The sequence below is a fragment of the Oreochromis niloticus genome, linkage group LG20 (assembly GCF_001858045.2).
Source record: "Oreochromis niloticus isolate F11D_XX linkage group LG20, O_niloticus_UMD_NMBU, whole genome shotgun sequence".
NCBI lineage: Eukaryota > Metazoa > Chordata > Actinopteri > Cichliformes > Cichlidae > Oreochromis > Oreochromis niloticus.
This window is the reverse complement of record NC_031984.2, coordinates 24078689-24101313: the sequence shown is the minus strand read 5'-3', so window position 1 is coordinate 24101313 and position 22625 is coordinate 24078689. Positions and strand designations below refer to the sequence as shown.

The 22625-nt window shown below is 40.0% G+C and overlaps 2 protein-coding genes across 5 annotated transcripts in view; both read left to right on the top strand.

Annotated features, from left to right (window-relative positions):
• Window positions 1-329: 329 nt before the first annotated feature.
• Window positions 330-1630, top strand: LOC100694854 (transcription factor HES-2-like). Its single transcript, XM_003444867.3, has 4 exons — window positions 330-441; window positions 549-644; window positions 760-847; window positions 943-1630. The coding sequence occupies exons 1-4, from the start codon at window positions 352-354 to the stop codon at window positions 1266-1268; spliced, it is 600 nt and encodes a 199-aa protein (XP_003444915.1). The 5' UTR covers window positions 330-351; the 3' UTR covers window positions 1269-1630.
• A 636-nt stretch (window positions 1631-2266) lies between these two features.
• acot7 (acyl-CoA thioesterase 7) overlaps window positions 2267-22625 on the top strand; it is a 51360-nt gene continuing 31001 nt past the window's right edge. The window contains exons 1-7 of one of the 4 annotated variants that reach the window (XM_005478291.4): window positions 2267-2652; window positions 7374-7491; window positions 9212-9368; window positions 17760-17851; window positions 18152-18266; window positions 19453-19467; window positions 20110-20196. In XM_005478291.4, the coding sequence (XP_005478348.1) occupies window positions 2603-2652; window positions 7374-7491; window positions 9212-9368; window positions 17760-17851; window positions 18152-18266; window positions 19453-19467; window positions 20110-20196 (634 nt within the window). In that variant the 5' untranslated portion in view covers window positions 2267-2602. Of the gene's footprint in view, window positions 2653-6277; window positions 6512-7373; window positions 7492-9211; window positions 9369-17759; window positions 17852-18151; window positions 18267-19452; window positions 19468-20109; window positions 20197-22625 lie in introns of those variants that run through there. The other 3 variants (XM_005478289.4, XM_003444783.5, XM_005478290.4) reach the window with 3 other exon arrangements.

Below are 22625 nucleotides of genomic sequence, written 5' to 3'. Positions count from 1 at the left end.
GATATTTGATGAATTAGCATCAAAACTGGAAGCTTCTTTACGCACAAATTTCTTCAGCTTTTTGGCGCAGATTTTGTTTGGTTTATGGATCATAACGCAGACACGCACCGCAGCTACGCTTGGATTAAAGTAAAAGACAGATGGTTATCTGACTAAATGTGATGCTTTTGTCTTGTTTTCGTAGAATATGGGTCCAGTTCAAATCGTTTTGTGGCGGCTTGGGGGCGTACCCATGACGCACGGAAACCGACGCCACGGACCTGGATATATACCCCTGTACTTGGCCGTTAGAGGCACAACTTCGCCTATCTTGGCTTTGAACACTACTCTGGCACAAAGACGACGCTGAAAATGTCTCCGAACATGACATGCGAAGCTCTCCAATCTTTTTCCCCAAAGCTATCTCTTGCCAAAAGAAAAGAGGCTCTTGAACTGAGAAAGGTAAGCGAAGTGACTAAATTCAGTTTCATTTCCTTAAATATTTTACCGGATACTTCACACATGTTGTAATGAATGAATACTAAATTCTATGTGTCCTTTTGTTTCAGACTATGAAACCACTAATGGAAAAAAGAAGACGCGCCCGTATTAACGAAAGTCTGAACCGCTTAAAAAGCCTAATCGTCCCCCTCACAGGCAGAGATGTAAGTTGTTTGAATTTACATTTTCATTACACTCACTTTGCAGATGTAACTGACTATAGTCAGCACAGCATTTTGACTCATGCATCTAACATCTTCTTTTCCTTTTTGTCTCCAGCAGTCTCGTTACTCCAAGCTTGAGAAAGCAGACATCCTGGAAATGACCGTTCGGTTCCTTGGTGACATTCCACCTGCTAACACTAAAAGTAAGTTATCTATGACTTTCTTAACCCTTTTATTTCTAAACGTATTAACAACAGACTAGATGAACAGCAAATCTAAAATGTATCTGTTTTTTCAGGTTCTGTAGAGAATTACGGGGAAGGTTATAATGCGTGCCTCAAACGCGTATCTGCTCTGCTTCCCCAAACCAACTTGGATTCAGACGCACACCAGCGCATCAACGACTTTGTCCAGCAGTCCATATCCACCACCGTCACCCCAACTTGCCTGAACTGCTGCGCCCAGAGCTCGATGACTTTGCCTCAGATCCATCAGAGACTCCTGAGCATCAAATCCAGCTTCAGCTCCAGGGTGGGGAGCCAGCAACGCAGCAGCGCAGCGGTCCCCAACCAAGCGCAGTCAGACCCGCAGACTGCCAGCGCTGCAGTGTGGAGACCTTGGTAGATTTCTTAAGTGGTTTCCCGACAGCTGTAAAAAGACTGTAATGTGTTTAATGTTGGGAATAATCTTGAGCGAGCATTACCTGTAAATACACACAGTGATTTAGAGCTTGGTTTCCGTGATGAAAAGCAACAATTCATCGTATTGGTTGAGTATTGTATACTCGTTTTTGCGCGCGAGTCTTTTGTCCTGTATAAGCTGACAAGTGTAGACAGTCGTGTATATTTCAATTTTTTCTAAAATCTGCATGTATGTATACGTTAAATATTTAGTCCTCGTCGCGGACTAAGTAATCAGGGGCCACTGAAACAGCCCTGTAAGACCCAAAGGGTCAGTTTATGTATGAATTTGCACAACAGACTTCAGAGTCCTGAATCTGTGCAGATGAACTTTGTAGACATAAAATGTCTGCAGTGAGTATCTCTGTTGGGATGTGTTGTATTTTTGCTGTTTACGGCAAAACTGTATTGTATATGTTGTACAATAAATAAATAAATAAAACTAGTTAGATCTCGCGTTGTTTTTGCTCAGACTTTCTGGTCTTTTACAGGTTTATTGATATGCATCGTTTACTCAGTAATAAAAGGAAAAATGCTCGTTGGACTCTTCACACACAAATATGACTGTGATTTAAATTCTAAGGGCAGGGGCAGGACAAGGCACGCAGCAAATTTGCAAAGCAAAACCTGCAGTATGAACTGACTTATGAACTGTCCTCCAGGAAGGAAGCAGACAATGCAGCATCAGTGTGTACATTAAAAAACTGACATTGAGGTAAAACGTGGCGCAGAGAATTGAATGCATTATTTTATTGTTAATGAACAAAGTATTATATGACACAGTTGTCAGGCAGATGTGAACAAAACTGACGCCATTGGCTGCAGAAACTCTGGAACGCATTTTGAGGTCAAATGCGCCCACAGCAGGCAGCAGAAAATAATGCTTCTAAATGGATAAAGTTTGAGAAAGTGTGGTCTCTGCTGCCCTCCTCTGGCTGATTATAGGTATTGAAATAGCTGAGGTTTCTGTTTCTCAAACATGCCTTTCTCATTTACCTATTTAGGAAGCTATGGAATGCAAAGGATCTTCTCTAGCTCATTATATCGATAATATAATAGTTTATTATTTTAGGGCAATTTGAAAGAACAGATTTTGCAAAACATTTAGCAGGTAATTTCTATGAGCTCTGCACATTTCCTCTCATCGAGCCATTTCGCAAAGACACTGTGACCACAGCAGCCGGCGGACGCCGGGAGAGTGATTTCCCTTCACATCACACACGAATCTCACTGCAACACGAGACCGACAGCCTCCGAGAGCTCATCAGCATCAGAACCATGTCGGCACCGCAGACGGGCGAGGCAGCATCCCCACTTCAGATATGCAGGTAGGACGTTTAATAAGACACATTTACACGAGTGCTACCTTCACACACATGCTAATAACGTGCTGCTGGTCGCCAAATGACGAGAACAACGCGGCTACCGGCGTAGTTGCGTGAGAGCTGCTGACAGGACGATAACCCAGATAATCTGCTTCTGCTTCTTTTTATATTTTTGCGCAGACGCCATCGCCCGAGTTCAGCCGCTGGTTCAAGATGTTTGTCGTGTGCTGTTGTATAAAACACGAGACGCCGTTTTTTTCAGGATGTTTAGTGTGCGAGCTTCGTCAGAGGTGCGGACCATCTCTGCCGCGTTTCGCAAGTGATGACCTCAGCGCGGTTAGCTCCGTCAGGACAGGCGAAACACGGCCAAGGACGAAGGCCACTACAGTCGGAACCATTTAACCCAAACTCCAAGAAAAGAAAATACTTTATCGCGTGAAAGTTTATCGCGTGACTCAATTTGTCTGGACATTAGTTTAATCAGTCCGCACTTTGCCCCTTTATTTATTTCCTCAGATGATGAACAGATGTAGAGCCCAGAAAGCAAACAGCCATCTGTGATAATAAGGGCACGACTGCGAGCTATTAAAATACCTTTCAACGGCGCGTAATTTTCCAGAGAATATGTGGTAGTACTTGCGCTCGCCCGTAGATGGAGCCAAACTTCTCTTGCACACCCCTGTTCTGTTAGAAATATATGCCTACATTTAAAGAAAAGAAAAAAAAGGAAAATAAAACATTCTCTCAAGTAAAAACAGAAGAACAGACGACAAAAACACCAATAACGCACAATCAAAAAAAGATTTAAATTATTCTAAAACAGCAACATATTATACTTATATAAGTCACTATGACAATTATAGGGCCATGTTCATTTTTCTTTTTACGTTTATCTAAGTTTTATAATCTCTTTTCTCATTTTTCACTGCTCAGTGTTCAGTTTCTGAGAAGTTTACCAAGGTCTTCGGAAGAGTCCCGGAAGCCAGCCAGTATTAGTAATAGTGAGTCATAACTTCAAAAGTTTCTGTAAACATTGGGTCTGATCCACCCCCCCCCCCGTGGAGGATATCAAGTATTTCTGGCTTTGCATGAGTGATGTGTTGAAACCTTTAGGTGACTGAAACGTGACTGGCCATGTAGGAGTAAGTTTCCACTTACTGGGATGTTGCAGTAAGAAGCTAGTAGTTCTATTGGATATGAACTTCTTTTCTGTAAACATAAAAAATGTAATGTTTACAGTGATAATAATACAGTGATCATCAAAGATTATGGGAATATCTTTAATGATCACAGAAAACAAAGGCGGCAGTCACAGGTTGGGCCAGTGAACATATTTATTTAAGCTTATGCTATAAACTCACACTATCTACTTCAATTATGCTACCACAAGCCCAAAACAGATTTAGCCTTGCTAAACTAACATGAAAACCATGCAATTTCTAAAAGCAAAGAGCAAAGAAAAGAATCCCACCAACCACAGGTCGTCACAGACTGACTGGATGATTCACTGTATAAAAGGTGCACTCACTTATCGAATACATCATCTTCATCATGCTTCAGTGCACCAGCTTCTAGATAAATCACATAATTCAGTATGAGTGCATATTTTCAACATATAAGTGCTGAAAGTGTTTCAGTCCTTTACAAAAGCACAAAAACAAACTATTCAATCACCAGAACGTCACCTTTTGGGCCGTGTGTGTGGAAAAGTCACTGAGAGCCCAGCTTAAACCCAAAATCCTCGTGGTATACTCATTCTGCTCTCTTCTCTCCTTCCTCTTGTTGCTGCACTGGCAAACACCTCTATGTGCTCAAAAACAAATTCTTACAGAGTTGATGTCAACAGGTTCGTGAACATTGTGCACAAATGACAGGGAGCAAGGCCAGGAAGTGCAAGTTTATTATGTGAACGTCCCAGCATGGCCCTCTGCCATAAAAGCTTTTCAGAAAAGGTGCCTATTTTAATCAATGGAGTGTAAAATGACTGAATAAATATTTCCAGAGCTAAAGTTCAATTCATAAGGAAAATGTGTACTGCATAAAATTTTTTTAATAACATGTCCACTTTGCCACTTTACCACAACACTATGACTGTAAACACCCAGTATAGTCCAGAGGACGGCTCTTTTTGTTAGTCATTTAGGTTCCTGAGGAGTTACCCTGACTGATCCATTGGATATTCTGTCTTTGCACAATGATCTTTACCGTCATTGAACAGTTAAAAGTGGGTGTGTGTGCATTTACAGGAAGTTAGTCATCTTGTTCTTCTTTAAGTCAGCTTTACTGACTTTTTATCAAAGATGCGCTCCTTGTGATTTCTTCGCTGCAATAAGAAGCTAAACAGGATCCATCCAAGCGCCCTCATGATTAGTTTTAGAGTGCATTTGGAAGCAATATGCTCTTTATATTGTTGACTTGCATTTGGCCGCATATCCAATATGTTTTGACTATTGGTCTGTTTTCATTTTGGCACTATTAAGAACTTCACATTGCTTTTCTGCAAAACACTAGGAAGGTATATTTTTTCCAACTGTTTGCTCAGAGTTTAGCTTGTTCCTCTCTAGAAGCTTCTTACAGCAGCTTTGTGAAAAGCTAAAAAATATAAACAATTTATTTTGGGACTACGGAATAGGAGAACACCGAGTGGTAAGACAACATCCTTTGACAATATGGCCCTTACTGTTTATACATACAGCGATATGTATGTGTGGATGGAGGTGTGAGTGTGTTTGGCAAATGCCTGTCTTACGTGGTAATGTAAGTATGCTTGCAGTTAAACACTTGGATGCAAAATCACTTTCACACATGTGCTGTGATCTTGTTCTGTGGACGGCTGGGAGAGAAATGACACTGAGACTCCAGTTTGTGAAGCTAATTCGGCATTTCAGCTATCATTGTTCTCGATGCAGGTAAAATGAAATAAATAAATAAGAGTTTGTTTCAACAGGCAGAAGATTTTGTCTTAGGCACCCATTAACAGCAATATTTTGCATTTTCATTTAGTTGTCATCTATATATTGTTTGTATGGTTAGTCCAGTGGTGCTGCTTCTAACCAGAAACAACGTCAGTTTTAATGTTTACTCACCTGTGTATATAATCTGTGTATTATAGATATGTTGGTTGATTTACATGAGTAAACAAGTGATTAATCAACTACATCCTGATTTGGAGGTGCGTAAGTGTGATTTGAAAGGTTCGTGGACTCGCCTTTCTTTATTTTACTTTTTTAAGCCTGCTATTCTGTTGAACATATTAAACTGTATTAGTTGGTACTGGGGTGGTTGTAATCTTGGCCAGGTATCTTCAGTTTGTTTCCTAAATTTCTAAATTTAGTCTTTACTATAGAAAAGTGGAGAAACATTCTCATGAATTAAGCATCTGAGACAAGTTTCATCCATCTGGTGCTTCACATGTGTCTCAGGACATCTTGGCAGATTTGTCACTGTCAAACTCTGTCAGCTGCATGACTCAAACCTCAGTGTGATGATGACATATTTTATTAGATAACTCCTGTCTGTCTTTGTATCAACTGCTGAGATCCAGTTTGACCAGTTAATGTGGTGTGAGCGGTAATACTCCATGACATCACTCAGACCATCAACGTCAGATCTCAAAATCTCCAAAGCTGGGATCTTAGAGCTCATACACAGGGGAAGTAGGTGAGAGAGGAAGACTGAGAGCCAGACCGTGTTTAGCGATGGATTGCTCTAGGGCTCAGCAGAGTCAGGCTTCAGATGAAGTCGATAAGACGACTGCAGTGGTGGAGAAACAGCAACATAGTCAAAGTAAGCAAGTAAGCAAAGATGTCAGGGAGGGTGAGAAGACTGGAGCTTGGAAGTGTCCCAAAAATCAGCTTAGCAGGTACTTGGTTGCTTATGCGTACACACACACACACACACACACACACACACACACACAAACACACAGTCTGTTTCAGTCATTTTGTATTGGTTCTTAGTCATTTCCTACATATGGTGAGGAGTTTTGTGAAATCTAGTAAATAGAAAACTGAGAATTTTTGAGTTTTATGGGAAGTTATTATCTCGCTTTTTGTTCTACACACACACACACACACACACACACACACACACACACACACACACACACACAAAATCAAACCCTTAACCATGTGTGTCACAGAATTAGTCAGTGCAGTGGTGCACTGCATTATTGTGGTTTGACATTTGTACATTTTGGATTAACAGTGCGTAAAGTGATTACACCAGGTATAACTGGTACGACTCGTTTATCCGTACACTGAAGAAGTGGAGCCACGTCATGCACTGTCAGCGATAATGATACTGTCTTGAAGTAGTGATGCAGTGTGGAGACATGGAGAGCTGCATTATCAGCTTGTTATGTGCAAACATGCAGCACATGAGTGACTTTCTGGCATTTAAAAAAAAAGTTTCTCATTTTTGTCTTTGCGTTTTTTTGGACAAAGTTTCAGAAAACTAGTGGTTAATAGGTACTTAACCTTAAGGTGACTTAAACTGAAAAACAAGAAGGAAAACATACTGTGTGGACTGCTTGATAACACTATTCAGGAAGCTTATAATACAGTTGGTGGTATGTAATAAAAAGATAATGACACATTTGAATGTGTCATCAGACCTACAGTCATGGGTCATATAAAGAGCCTTGAGGCGCCTGTTGTTGGGATTGGGCGCTGTGTAAATACAATTGAATTGAATCATAGTAATGCATTCATTTATTATTGCAGGATTATGCGACCAGATGATGCCAACATTGTGGGCAACGTCCACGGTGGCAACATCCTCAGGATGATAGAGGAAGCTGGATGCATTGTCAGCACGCGGCACTGCAACACACAGAACGGGGTAAGAGACAACAGCCACTGTCATTCTGGACTGTGTTATTGTACTGTTGGATAACTGAACTCAAGGAAGTTCTCAATAAGTTCCGCTAATGTTCATTTTTAGTGGCAGAGAGGTGTCAATATATAATATACATTACTTTTTTTTTTTTTTTTTTTTTTTTTTTTTATAATTTTTTATTTTTCAATAGACATTTAGAAACAGACCTTCATAACATATACATCACATGGGGATACTTCTTGCATCTGTTGTCTGCCCTTATTGCCGAAATAATATTTTAGTTCATATCCTGTTTATAAGAAGAAAAAAGAAAAAGAAAAAAAAACAAAACAAGCAAACAAACAAACAAACAAAAAAAAAACTTACAACCATAACAATAATTGAAAGAAACAGACAGAGAAAAAAAAATAAAAAATAAAAAAAAAAAAAGAAGAGGAAAAAAAATAAAAATAAATATGTACTGATAGGGAGTGATCTTACTCTTACATACTCTCATACTTCATAACTACTGGTTTGTGAAAGTAAAATCTGGCCTATGAGGCGTGACATATTTGACCCATTTTTCCCAATATAATGTAAATTTATCCAATTTATGATTAACAAAAGCTGTTATCTTTTCCATTTTATAAATGTCCATTGTGATGTCCATCCATAGATTTATAGTTGGGCTCTCCGATGATAGCCATTTTCTGGTAATACCCTTTTTACAGGCCACCAGCAAAATATTTACTAAATGTTTATCGCTTTTCGGCCATTCCTGAGGTACGTGTCCAAAAAACATAGTCTTACTCTCAAGGGGTATTTCACATTGGAAAATGTACTGTAGAGCGTTGTGTATTTCTCTCCAATAGTCCCTCAGAACAGAGCAATCCCAAAATAATATACATTACTGCAGTACTGTTTCTTTTTTAGCACCTGAATTAAGAGACTAAAATATGTTGTGAATAACAATGTTGAAATTTTCTGTACTATAAGTGTAAATTGACAGAAACTAATGCAAGAAACTAAGAAATGATAACCATTACTTTTAGAACTCAAGTTTTAAAATGTGAAAAAATGTGAAAAAGTCATTAAAAACACAATAAAGAAAATAAAAAAATGTCAAAAGGGAGTTATTTCTGTCTAACTTGCAGTTATACCAGCATTAAAAACATATTCATTCATCAAATTAGTGAAGTTTCCATCCATCCATCCATCCATCCATCCATTTATTTTCTTTATTTTCTTCCACTTATTCATTGTGCTGGGGTAGGACATAGCCTGCCATTCACGGGGCTGACATAAAGAGACAGACAACCATTCACATTCACACCTAAAACCAGTTTAAAATCTCTAATTAATCTAAACCCTGTGCATGTCTTTCTGGGAGGAAGCCAGAGCACCCAGAGTGAATCCATGCAGACACTGGGGAGAACACACAATCCCAGCCTGGATTTGAATCTAGGACCTTCTTGCTGCAAGGCAACAGTGCCTCACAGACAGTGACATCTGTAGTTGTACACATCATTAACCTCATTTGGACTATACAACCGTGCTCAGTGGTATTATTTTTATCTCTCAGTGTACAGTCATGTAACTGGGGGAATCAACTCAGCGACTCAGGATTTAAAACCAGAATTTCCCTCTGATCTTCCAGCAGAGCAATTTCCAGATTCCTGCCATTGCAGTCAAATGTTGTGATTTTGTGTGTATACGTTTTGAGTCTGCTGTTTGTCTTGTATAGGACCGCTGCTTGGCAGCTCTGGTTCGGGTGGAGAAGACAGAGTTCCTGTCCCCCGTGTTCATTGGCGAGGTCGCCCACGTCACTGCTGAGATCACGTACACCTCCAAGCACTCGCTGGAGGTTCAGGTCAAAGTCATGGCTGAGAATATCCTCACAGGTGAGTCGCTGTGATATTCAAAAATGAATGCCTAACCCTAACCCTTAGCCTAAGCCTAACCATAACCTAATTGCAACCCTTTCACTAAAACCACATTTTGAATCTCAAAAATGCCTTCAAACTTGTGGGGGTGGGCATTTTGTCCCCATAAGGGCTGTTGGTCCCCACAAGTATAGTAACATTCCAATTTTTGGTCCCCACAAAGATATGTAAACATGGTACACACACACACACACACACACACACACATAGACACACACACATTAAACTTGTTTGAAAACTGTTTGATAGCATTTTTCAGTTAATGATGAAAGGGAATTTAATTCACACAAACGATTTAAATCCTGCTTTGTTTACCGAAAAACTGTTTGTTATACGATAAATTTAACATTAAGCAAGCTACTTTTCACAGCTCCCTTGCCACAAGGAGTAACCACAGCGGAAAGATCTGCAATGTTTTTAATTGACAGATTTTTACGTCCTAAACAAACCCAAAGGGAATTTATGTGTCCAGTGGAATCTAACCAGCAGTGGTTAACTGCTCATCAACATGCACATTGATGTAGGATTTCTGCTTCCTGGATGATTTTGTTTGAGTCACACTGCTTCACCTGTGGATCACTATTCACCTTTAGCCTCATTCTTATCATTTCAGAGGACCAATGGCATGGTAAACATTGAAACAGGAAGTCGACTACAGAAAGATAAAGTTGACAAACACAGATATACAAATATCTGCATGTACAGCATATACTGTAAATTTTGGGGCTGCAATTAATGATCTCGTGTTGGGGAATCTGGAACCAGTAACTATTTGGAGCTTTTGCTTGGAAATATCTTAATCAGTTCTCAAAGAGCTTTGTTAATTATTCAAAAAAATTAAGATGTGGCATTAAAAAAAGCAAAAAAGAAACAAAACGTGTGTGTGAAAGTTTAGCAGTAAGCTTTATGGTGTAAAAAGTGCATAGGTGCAACTTTTTGTCTTGTTATTTGTGCAAGTCAAACATTAGTTTTGTCTTTAACTCTTTGTCTCACGGTCAGGCAGAAATATTTATGGATCTAAATTATCTCTGTGCTGCACGCATTATTTCTTAAATGGGAAAGACTTCTTATGGAACTATTTTGTCACTTCCGGAAAATTGGAATGCTTAACGATCAATGAAAAATGACCTCATTGTGATATTCCGCTGTTTGATCACAAGAGGGCAGCACATAGTAAGTGGTACTGCTTGTGGCAGCATGAATAATGAAACCCTGCTTTCACAAGGGACTGCATTATGTGCTGTGATGGGGGAACAGAATGTAAGAGGGATGCTGATTTCTAGAGTATTTGGCAACTGATGATGTTTCTAATTCTGTAATACACGTAGTACAGTTTATTTATATGTGTGCAGGTTAAGTTGAACACACAGGTTCCCACAATTCTCAGAGGACCTTAGGTAAAGATGCAGAGACCACTTTGGGTTGACTTAGTGCTGTATCTGAACCTTTAAATGGCACGGGGACAGAAGTCTGCCTGTGGTAAATGTCTATACAAATTAAATGTCTTAAGGCACTGTAAAGTATGTAATTGGGAGGTTATCTGTGAGTTTTAGCAGTTTACACCAGGTGCAGTTTTTAAGTATGAAAGAAAAGCACATTTTAATAGTTGTGCAGTGGTGGTGTCCATCTTCCAGCTGGTGAAACTAAAGACAGGAGGAAATGGAAAGAGAGGCAGATGGAGAGCAGCAGACAGACATATTGATGGGCAAAAAGATAGCAAAGAGAATTTAAGAGGAAAAATAGCAAGAGTAGCGAAGAGATAGAAAGAAGGATGAGGAAAAGGAGGTGTGGGAAACAAAAGAAGTATCCCCTAGACAGCCGTTGCCCTAGCAACAGGCTTATACTGGTTGGTTGGCTGGTTGCTGGGCTGAAAGCAGGTTGACGGAGGTGGAGGCACAGATACGAGGTGACAGGTGGAGAGCAGCATACATACGTGCAGGCACCGGAATGGACAGCCCTCTACAGTGAATGGCCTGTTAGGAAGGACCCCTAATGAGGGGGAGATCAGGAAGCGAGCTCATGGACTCGAAGCACTATTCAGCTTGGTTCAAACATTGCTAACAGGGGAGGCATTTTCAATAAAATGGAATCTAGCTTCCATTCCTATATTCACTATTTAGTCACATCAAGTTTGTCTTATAAAACATGCTAAGAAATCCTAATTTGCATTGCAATATGTAATAAGTTTTAAAGCAGTAGTGCACAGTTATAGAAAATGACACAATGCATCTGCTGGTAGTTTCAATCATTATTAATTTCTAAATTTTCTGTTCTCTTGAGAGTGAAAAATCTATAACTATACTCGCATAAACAAAGAAAAAGGATTAGTTCTGAGGGTTTGAGTGTAGGTTTAGTGTCAGGGCACTGTGGGTGTAGTGTAAATAAGCGGAGCTGTAGCCCGCGGTGGGAGCAGGCATGGAGGTGAGTTCCTCTGGGACACCAAACTTTGCTACTGAGGTCTCTGGAGGCTGTGTGGGCCAAGCAAAGTAATAGAATTAGTTTATATTGTATGCTAAATTTTATGTACTGTAAAAAGTACATTGTTATCCTGGTTCACACTTAACAGCAACTTATGTCAGTCACCAATACCCCTCCCCCCAAAACAAAAGTACAAAACTGCTACACTTATTAATCATTTGACGCGATCGAAACCTGCATATAGTAAAGTGGGCAGGCAATGTGAAAGACTTCATTAAACATTTAAAGGAGAGCCTGAGAAGGAGCAGCAGCTTGGTGGTGTAGTAGGTCATATTTACAGGAAGTGGGTCATATGTGTTTGTATACTGTAACTATGGCTGTGCATTTGAGTTGGCGCAGCTGCTATCCATAAAAGCCAATGGTTGTGCATTTGATGGATCTATTTTTTGTCCAAATCTCAGTAGAATACAGTACGCTCGGCTGTGGCCGAGCACATGTTTTTAGTTTGTGTTCTTGTTAGATGTGCACTTTTGTGCATACTTTTTTGAATGCATATTTGGACGTTCCATGCGCACTTCATAAATGCATGTGGGTTTTTGTCGGTGTTTGGCCCTTTAAAAGGTTCCTGCAGGGCAGAGAGGGAAGAGAAGATAACGGGAGCAGACATTATTTGCTTCTGTCATGTTGGCTTAGCATCAGGCCTCACACAATGTGGCCCAGTCAGACACGGATGCCAAGTGGATGTACCTGCACACATTCTCCATCACAACGCATGCACGTACCCAACACACTGACCCACGCCTATACACACACGTGGTTGTGCAGGGATGACCTGCATGCATGCAGAGCCTCATATATGGACACTTTAGACACAGAAAAAAAAAAAAATCACACACCTACGTGTTCTCACACCCACACTGAATGAACACAGTTTCCTTCTTACTAAAAGAGAACACATACCGAGACACGACTGGCAGGTTTTACACATTCCCGACCAGCTCTTTTCCAAGGCAAAAGATTGATGGATTGCTTAAACAGGAATACAGAACAAAGGATTTTACTAGTTGTAGACCAGAATATGCACTTTGTGTATTTTTATGCACATTGGTGTACATCACAGGGTGTGCATTTGTGCAGCCGTGCATGCTTTTGTAGCTCTGTGCAGATGTTAATGTGCATGCTCCTTGTATATTGCGCTCTTTGTGCAAGGATCTTTGCATTTATTTAGTATGTATGTGTGTGTGTGTGTGTGTGTGTGTGTGTGCGTGCGTATGTGGAGGAGGCAATCATCCAGGTTCCACAGTCAGTCAGGCAGCATCTCGTCAGGCAGGCCTCAGTCACAGACCCTCAGGGTAAGGCTGCCTACTGTGGGCACGAGCCGTGATGATTGTCCCTGCTGGGGGGATTGCGCATGCGTACTAACATACACATGCGCACTCACGGTCAGACCTACACACACTACAGCACGTGCAGATTTGCAGATGTGAGAATACACATGCATAATGAAATGCCACACTCTCTCACACACACACAAACATGCACACGAAAACACATGTGCGCTCTGGACTTTCATATAATGTGCTTGTGCTCAGACACTCATGGGACTCGCACATACATATGCTAAATTCAGAGTGATGCAATGCTGCTTGTATTGCACGCTCACTCTGGCGCACATTCACATGAACACGACATACACAAATCCCTCCTGTTCAACACAAATGAGCAGGGAGAGAGCTGAGAGCGCTGCATTGTGGGTTTGACGCTTAAAATGTTGTAACCATGATAGTTCCTGTCCTGGTAGGTCACAGAACTTCACAGAGTGCTACGAGAACATACAAAGACATATAAAATGGATTGTTTTAGCTTTAAATTCAGCTCAACAACATTAAAAAAACTGTCATGCTTTTTTTGTTAATAGCGTAATTGTCATTAATATATCTATGCGAAGAAAATGTGTTTAAATCTAACACAGAAAACAATACACTTAAAAATACCACACAAAAACCTTAACAATAAAGCACAAGGCTGGTTTGACTTGAAGGCATCTCTTACTTTTTTTTTAAACATGATGCTGCAAGAAAATGAAGGTTAGTTTAGTTTAACATGGAAGTTGTTTATGTGGACTCACTCTGGAGTCTGTCAACTGTGCAAAAGCTTTTTGTCTCACAGCTGGATTTCCAGATCTTTATTTTGCTTGAGAAGAGAGGTCCTCACAGTAACGATGTTTAATTCACTGTGCTGAGCACAAACAAATATTAAAAAAAGTTTAAATTGAGTATCGGATAATCCTCACTCAGAAAGCACTGCTAGAAACTCCACTGCTGCCATGATTTAATCTATTCCTATCAGGCTGTAACATTCCCCAGAGCGGGAATGTAGTATAATTAAAAGTAATGGAGCCTTGGCTGAGCACAATGGAAAATCTGTGGTTTTGATCACGGGGATCAAGTACCAAGAACGATCCCCTCTGCACTGTCTCAGAGCCTGGAACAGGCTGTTCAGGAAGGAAAAAAGAAAACAAGGGTCTTTTTTCTGCTTCGAGAAAGAATTAAGGCCAGTGAGTAAGAGACCAAGGGGAGAGCACAGAGGTGAATCAGTAAAAGACACAAATCAAGTGAAATAGCTCATGGTGAAAGAAAAAGGAAAGATATCGGGTAAAGGGCAGGAAGGAAGAGCAGGAAAGGTGAGAAATTACAGACACTGAGGTTGTCAGACTGGGACTGCCTAAAATGTTTTCATTTGAACAAAAAGTGTGAATTTTACCATGAAGTCCTGATTGATGACTTAAACTTAGATTAAAGGAATTGGAAGATGTATGGGTCGTGCTGGAGGACGTCGTCCCCTGTCACCCCCACCAACATAAGCACCCATGTGAGCCGTGAGATTCAACCCCAAAATGCTCTTATTTCTAATTAAATGTGACACAGCTTAGTGTTTTGAATTCTGCTGCGTGTTACGCTAAAAGAGTGTCTGTGTAGTACTTACAAAACAACACCTATTGGATTCTTGCTCCATAATGAGGGGTTTTATTTTTGCCTGTCTCTTCAGAAGGTGAAGCTGTCCTTTTGCTGACGTTATACTCCTGTAAAAAGAACCAAGTGATACTAGTTGCCTTGTATCACGTGTAATATCCTTTCTTGCACAGGCAGTTGCGATTTTGCACATTAAAGCACTCACTGCACTGCTGCACTGGTCTTGCTCCACTGACACCCCATATATATTGGAGGGGGGGGGAAGGTGCCTGCCACTGCTAGGTGCCATTTCTCTCAGCTGTCATAATGCCTTTTACCATTTATGGAGGCCCTTGTTCCAAAGCTGTCACCGCCTGAACTTGAAAAATCATCCCCAAAGTCAAGCGAGATCCGTTAGCACAGAATGTAGAAATTTGACAGAGCAGATTTGTGCCCGTGGTTCATGGAGCCAAAATCTTTGTATTCTGCAATTCTTTAATCCTAACTAAGTAAGCAAGCTGTTCCTCCTGCTAGTTCAGACCCAGCTTTTGTGAGTCTGTAGACACGTGTCAAAATCAACCACTTTTCTAGTAATGGTCACTTTTACATGCAGACAGGCAGATGATACTGACCTCAGAAAGCAACTTAAAGGCTGCATCAACTTGTCACTGGGGCTGTATCGTCTATGGTTGTACCCTTGACAGCGGGTAGTGATTGGTGCCTGCCTACAAAGATCAGTCTTAAACTTAAGGTTCCTTGATGTAATGATAGACAACAATATACCTTTACAAAGGGGGCCATATTACATATGAGGAAACCTACTGATTTATATTTCATAAATTGCTACTTTTGGGACTAAACTGACATGTGTGCAGCACTTTCCTATTCTCACAGGTGACATAAAGCTTTAGCTTTCTCATATCTGGACCTACAGCACACTTAGTATCTAACATCTATCTATCTTTAATCGAACATGCAGTACTTTGGACTGTGGGAGCAAACCGGGGTGCATAGAAAATCACCAGACACGGTAAAAAAAGCAGAAAGGCTCAAACTCATACACTTCTTACTGTGAAGTAAATGCTAACCTATGTCCCTGTTATACACAACAGATGCTAAATGAACGTTATCTAAATGCTTCTTAATTGCGCTGAGGGTAAATTTTTAGATTTTGCATAATTTATGTTTGTATTTGGCAGAACATAGACTGTTTCTTCTGATACTGCACATAAAAATCTTGAAGAAACAGTGAAAATATAGAACTTTCACTGCATGGGAACATATGTGTACTTTGTGTTCCTGAGAAAAGCATGCAGAGTTATCTTAAGGTCTGGTAATTAGCCCTAAGGGGCACATTGTGAATACTGTTGTATTTTCAAGGTCTGCCTCAAATTTGTCTTGCCTTCAAAATGTGCTATGCCTGCAAGCATGGTGCAAAAGAATATGTGCTGTTTCAGTGGATGTACTGTGAAGGATATAAGGTTGCAGTCCGGGCGAGGACATGGTCAAACATTGACATTGTCTCCATTTGATGTAGAGGGATTTTAAATTCAAAGCCGGTTATCTGGTTCCTTTCCGATCAAAAAGGGCATCAGTCGTACTGGGAATGGTTCTTCCATCCTTCCTTCTTCTCGCTTCTCTCTTGTTTCTCCCTCCACCCTAAACACAGTTCACTTCAAGGTCCATCAGTAGCTAATAATAGAGTAGAGTCACTCAGTCTTGGGTAGAGTCAAGGATATGTAAATATCCCTCCCTTTCTCCTGTGGGCAACTTCCTGGTTGCTGACAAGGGCGGGCACAAATGAGAGGAGGAGGAAAGAAGCGCGGTTGGCATGGCAACGAGGCCTGGCTGTCTGCACAGTTTTTAACTCGGGTGTAAAATGCAAATGCTATTTTCCCAGGAGTAGCCTGTTAAAAGCTGCTCGCTCCTGCTCTCTTCTCTTAACTTCACATGTCCTCATGCAAAGAGCCCGGCTGGTTTAGTGATGAGACACATATTAAATGACATATTTTCAGTAAGGCTGTTCCAGCTATAAATATGCCTTATTTTGAAGCCTGTAGTCATGCACGTTTATGAAATTTGACTCAAGTTATCATAATAAAAATGCAACATGTTCAATAAAACATTTTGCTCATACAGGCTTCAAAAAGGACTTCAAAGCTCGAAAGCTGAAAAAGTTAATCGCATATTGTAGGAAAAAAAACCCTTTAAAACAGTAATTTCACTTCAACCTGCTGCCCCGATGCTGCCTTTAATCTGTGTGGCATAACAACGCCAACCTAAAATAGCCCCTCTCTCTCTCCATGTTAGCAAATTAAGTGAAAAAGTGTGGGCAGAGTAGAACAGATATATCACTATGACAACCTCTCTGGCTGATTGCGATGTAATGCGACTTCTATGAGTTTTGTTTTCTGATCCTCTCGTTCTGAACTTTCTACAGGAATTCAGAGTCAGTGCTACAGCCTCCAACTGCCAAAGCATTACACTGTGGTATAGCCAACATACATATTTATGCAGACACTTGATGATGAATGAGTTGCCATGGTTTCATTGGTTTCATAATTACAACACTGAAATGCAGAAAGTTCAGGATTTACAGATACGCCAGGCTTAGCTAGCTACGTGACTGCGAGTACTTGTGTTGTGAACGGGCAACAACTATTGTGTTTGAACACAAAGTGTTTTCTTCTCCCTTTCTTTTCACAAGAAAGACTAATCTTTTGCAAATAGGCAGCGCCAATTGACTTGTTAAAAACTGAAGTGGCCTGTATTGTGGTATTAATAAAAGTGTCTGTTTTGACAACAGCCGTTTCAAAATTCTTTGCTCCATTGTTGTTTTATTTGAAAGACATCAAGATGTCAAAATTTCTCACCAATTAGATTATGGTCACAAAAATGTTGCCTCTTCATTTGGTAGAAATGACGCGTTCCCTGACATTTTCCCTAAGATGAGTACTCAACCTTTTCTCTGTGACTGCAGGTGCCAAAAAGCTGGCCAACAAGGCAGCGCTGTGGTACGTCCCCTGCTCTCTGCGAAATGTTGACAAGATCATGGAGGTGCCACCCATCAAGGTACACGGAAACTCAAATTGCTTGCATCTTAAAATTGTGGCATCTTATCCTTTAGCTTCTCTCTGTCTCAATGACTTTTCCACCCCTCCTCTCACGGCCCCATGTCTAAAATGACACGAGCAAAGTCAAGATAGAAATGGCTGACATTTAATAAAATGAAAAGTCCCTTTCACCCATCTTTGTTTTGAATACATGCTTGTTTCAAGTCTTTGCTTTACTCCACGTGTATTTGTGCAGAGAGTGGTGTTTGAGTGGATCTACGCACGAGTGTTCAACATGTTGAATATATTCTTTCTACAGTATGCTAGTGCTGAACAAGAAGAGGAGGGCAGGAAGCGCTATGAGGCTCAGAAGATGGAGAGACTGGAGACCAAGGCGAGGATTGAAGAGGTGATGCCATCTCCACCCAACCCAGGTAATATATTCAAGCTCAGAGTCCTATATCAGTTTGCAGACACAAAACCACACCTATAGAAGTTGTTTTCCTATCTTACAAGTTTGCAGTGATGATGCAGATATGAGTGAAATTTCTTCCACTCCTCCCTCATGGGGTTTGCTAATAGTATGCCATAAAAATACTAAAAATACTGTACAGCCATCTTTGTTGTTGCCCAATTAATGCAGTGACAGGAAAAGCAATTTGTTTTTTTGATGTATTTTCACTGCTGGCACCATGGCTTCACGCTGAGCTGCAGCAGAAAGTCAAAAGCAAATGCTTTTTGCAGAGTTAAAACACAGAGATATTATTGCTGAATATCAAGATAAAACAATGATAAATCAAGCAAGTGAAGAATCCCTGGAGTGCTCTCAGAGCGCGTCCACAGGAATACATTTAAACATTTAACATGTAAACACGTGGGCCCTAGCATCCTCACAAGAGCACTTGAAGAACCCAGAAATGGATCCATTTGGAAACACTGCTGCGTGGGTACTTCTTTTCTCATTTCTGAGACTTTCTTTCTCTGGCAGGGGGTGATACCCTCTTGAGTTAGCTTTAAAAACACCTCCCAAACCGATTTTTTTCAGTGCCACTAAAGTATGTGTTTTACTTTGACTGTCTTCACACATGAATGGGAAATGGGCTGGTTCTTATATTTCGCTTTTTTACTCCACTTGATCACTTAAAGTGCTTCACACAACATGGCTCATTCACCCATTCATTCAACAATATTTTTCTCAGTTTAAGTGCTTTTAATCTAACATTCACACTCTGATCTCACCAGTTTCAGTAACACTCTTACTAAATGTCCAGGCAAAGACATCTATTTTATTTTATTTTTTTTTACTTTTGTGCTTCTTCTTTTGTAATATTTTATAAGTAGTCAGGCCTCTGCTTCTTGTTTACATGTTGTAGGAGTGAGTGGTCACGTGCTATAAATGTACAGGTGTTATTTATGAAATTAACTGTGCTGAAATGCTTGACTGGGCTATACTAGAGATTAAAATATTTTGGTGCACTGCTGGAAGCTAGTTTTGGAGTGATACCATAAATTAATGCATTAAAAAGTATTGTATTTATCATGAAGTGCTATATACATGTATTCATCCATATTAAAATGACTCTAATCAAATTCCCTAATTTTGTCACGCTGCTTCATCAGAGGATCCACCAAAAGGTATGTGATCCGCAAGTAGCTTGGCAGAATCTGCTTATGCATGAAGGTGTTGTTGGCAGTGGCTTGCTTTGTTCACGCAATGTTTTGTTTTGAAATTAAGGTCTTTTTTTTGAGGCTGACCGATATAGATATTTTACGACTGATACCGATATTTAGTGATTGAAAAGCCCAGTATATCGGTCGATATTTGTTTCTTTCAGAAACACAAAACAAACATATTTCCCTGTTTATTTATTGTGTGCACTTGTTTTTGAGCCCTTATTACAAGAAAATAACAGTAAAATTGTGGATTAGTTGCTTATGCTCTGCTTAGCTCTGATTGGATCAGCTGGTTGTTGTGTATGCGCCTTTATCAACATGCCTTGCCAACAGGGAAGTTACAAGAGTGCCCTCTAGTGGACAAACTATCCAACATCACTCCACATAACATGTCTGAAGGGTGTTTCTCCCATCCTATCCTATCCTTCCCTTTTCTTTTCTTTTTCAAATCTTAATTTGTCACTGCTGGTTATCAATACCAATATATTGGTAAATGGCTTATATTGGCTGATATACAAACCTTGTTGGTTGAGCTCTACTTTTAATTTTTTATTTATTTATTTATTTTTTTGTTGAATGTGTGTTTGTCTGTTTGCCTTGCAGAAAAGCACACTGTTGGCTTCAGCCAGTCGAGTCTGATTCATCTGGTGGGCCCTTCAGACTGTACACTGCATGACTATGTTCATGGAGGTGAGTCTGTTTCTTTTTCTAGATACATTCACTGATGAAATGTTACACAGTAAATTTCAGAGTTACCCACTAATATGTTTCTGAGAGCTGAGGATTTAGCATTTTTTATACTGCAGCATGAGGGGACATGAAAAAACACACTAAATTCTTGATGAAGATTATTTAGGTTAACTGCAGTCTGGCTATAAGAAATGTCTTCTATAAACTCAGTGTTATTAAACTCATTAGTCATGACTGAAACTTCATTTATAGAATAAATTATTAAGCTGCTAAAGATAGAAATACATTTTCAAACTATCAAAGAGAGCAAATTAAGATAGCGTTACATGGTTCAAACTAATGAAGGCTTCATACTTCCTCTTAGCCTGAATCCAGTCTTAAGCATATGTTTTCTTCACAACATATATTGCATGAATGTATGGGTTGGATGGTGACTGTGCTTACTAATTATTTGTATGGAGATCCTACACACAACAATAGGTGATACTACTGTATTGTATGCACATTCACTGGACACGTTATTAGGTAGACCTCACTTGTACTGTGCTGGACCTAATTCTTCTTGGTATAGATTCAACAAAGTGTTGGAAACATTCCTCAGAGATTTTGGTTCATGTGTACATGGCAGCATCACACAGTTGCTGCAGTATTATTGGCTCTGCAACCATGATGTGAATATCCTATTCCACCACATCCCAAAGGTGCTCTATTGGATTGAGATCTGGTGACTGTGGAGAACATTTCAATACAGGGAACTCACTGTTATGTTCAAGAAACTAGTTTGAGATGATTTGAGCTTTATGACATGGTTTGTTATTCTGCTAGAAGCAGCCATCAGAAGATGGGTACACTGTGGTCATAAAAGGATGCTCATATCAAGAGCAATACTCAAGTAGGTTGTGGCATTTAAATGATGGAGCCTAAAGTTTGGCATGAAAAAATCTCCTGCACCATTAAATCACCATCACCTGAAGCACTAAAACAAGCAGGATGGATCCATGCTTTCATGTTGTTGACACCAAATTCTGCCCCTAATATCTGAATGCTGCAGCAGAAGATGAGATATTGATATGCCTATATTCCCTGAGTTGCTGCTATGTGATTAGCTGATAAGATATTTCCTTTATTGAGTTGATTAGGTGTACCTAAGAAAGAAGCTGGTGAGTGCATGTGTAAATTCACGTAGCTATAATATATGCACATCAAAGATAATGTAAGCAAACAACCAAAACTTGCTATTTGCTCAAATCAGACCGTTTGATAATCCTGTAGTTTTAAAATCAGTAGAAAGTGAAATTTTAAAAATGCTTTTAGTTTTCATTCACACTGTGTGATTGATTCACTAACAGCTGCTGACAAGCCATTTCAGAGCTCAGTGTTTCCAAGTTGCCGTCTGCCATTTGTCATCTGCGTCTGTCAGACTTCTTTGTCATTCTCACGCAAGTGAAACAAAGAGCACGAACGACATGCTGTTTAGTATTCAACGCAGGGACAGGTCAGCCCATTCACTGCCTCAGTACAGTATGAAAATTCTGCAGGGAGTTGTGGAGGATGAAACAGCTGCTCAGAGTGGAGAACATACAGTAAGGCAAAGAGGTCTGAGCAAAGTGAGACAGATTCAGAGGTGCGGAATAAGATAGCAGCGAGGAAAGACGTAAATATAGAGTCAAAACAATAATAAATTGATTAAATATATGATGAATATGTGTGTTTGTTTTTTGGTGTTAATGCTTGTGTTAAAGTAAAGGCAGAGTAACCCAATGATGAGAATATCTGTGTAGGTTCTGTGTAGGTGGAGGTTAAAGTGGGATTTTGCAGGTGGGGGAACAATAAATACTGGTGTAACAGTGCATTGGAGGGAAATGACTCCATAACAAATAAGTCTGTTTCTCAGGCTTGATGCTCTTTGTGGTTTTTGTTCTTCAATACATATGTTAAATCAACTATCAGGGCTACTTTCCAGCATCTAGTCAGTATAAAGGCATCATAAAAGTAGCATTTGGCAAGTGCTGCTAAAGAGCATCATTGCTTTAAATTTAAATCGATGACTCTTTCTAAAGGGCTTCTAGAAGCGATTTCTGCAGCCATACTTAAACACACATTTTTGATTAACATAAAACATAAAGCAAAAACTGCATGCACAGAATATCTGTTCAGAATTTGCCAACTTGTCTCACAAATAAAAGCTGTTTTCCTCTGGGAGGTGTATCTGCCACCATCTTTGCAGCTGAAAAATTCTCCTATAAATTTAGTGTCATTTCTCTCTCTTATAATGTCTCTACTGCAACCCATGACCTTACCTAATGGTGACCATGGAGACCGCACTCTGCCCTGCACCACTGCATCTAGTCCATCACTGAAAACTGTAAACAATACTGCAAATCACCCAGTTTAGCCTGCTGTGCTCTGCTGTGCACTGACAATAGTCT

Coding starts and splice junctions, on each gene's coding strand:
- LOC100694854 (XM_003444867.3), top strand. CDS start 352: ATGTCTCCGAACATGACATGCGAAGCTCTCCAATCTTTTTCCCCAAAG. Junction 645..759: donor TCCCCCTCACAGGCAGAGAT/GTAAGTTGTTTG, acceptor TTTTGTCTCCAG/CAGTCTCGTTACTCCAAGCT. Junction 848..942: donor TCCACCTGCTAACACTAAAA/GTAAGTTATCTA, acceptor CTGTTTTTTCAG/GTTCTGTAGAGAATTACGGG.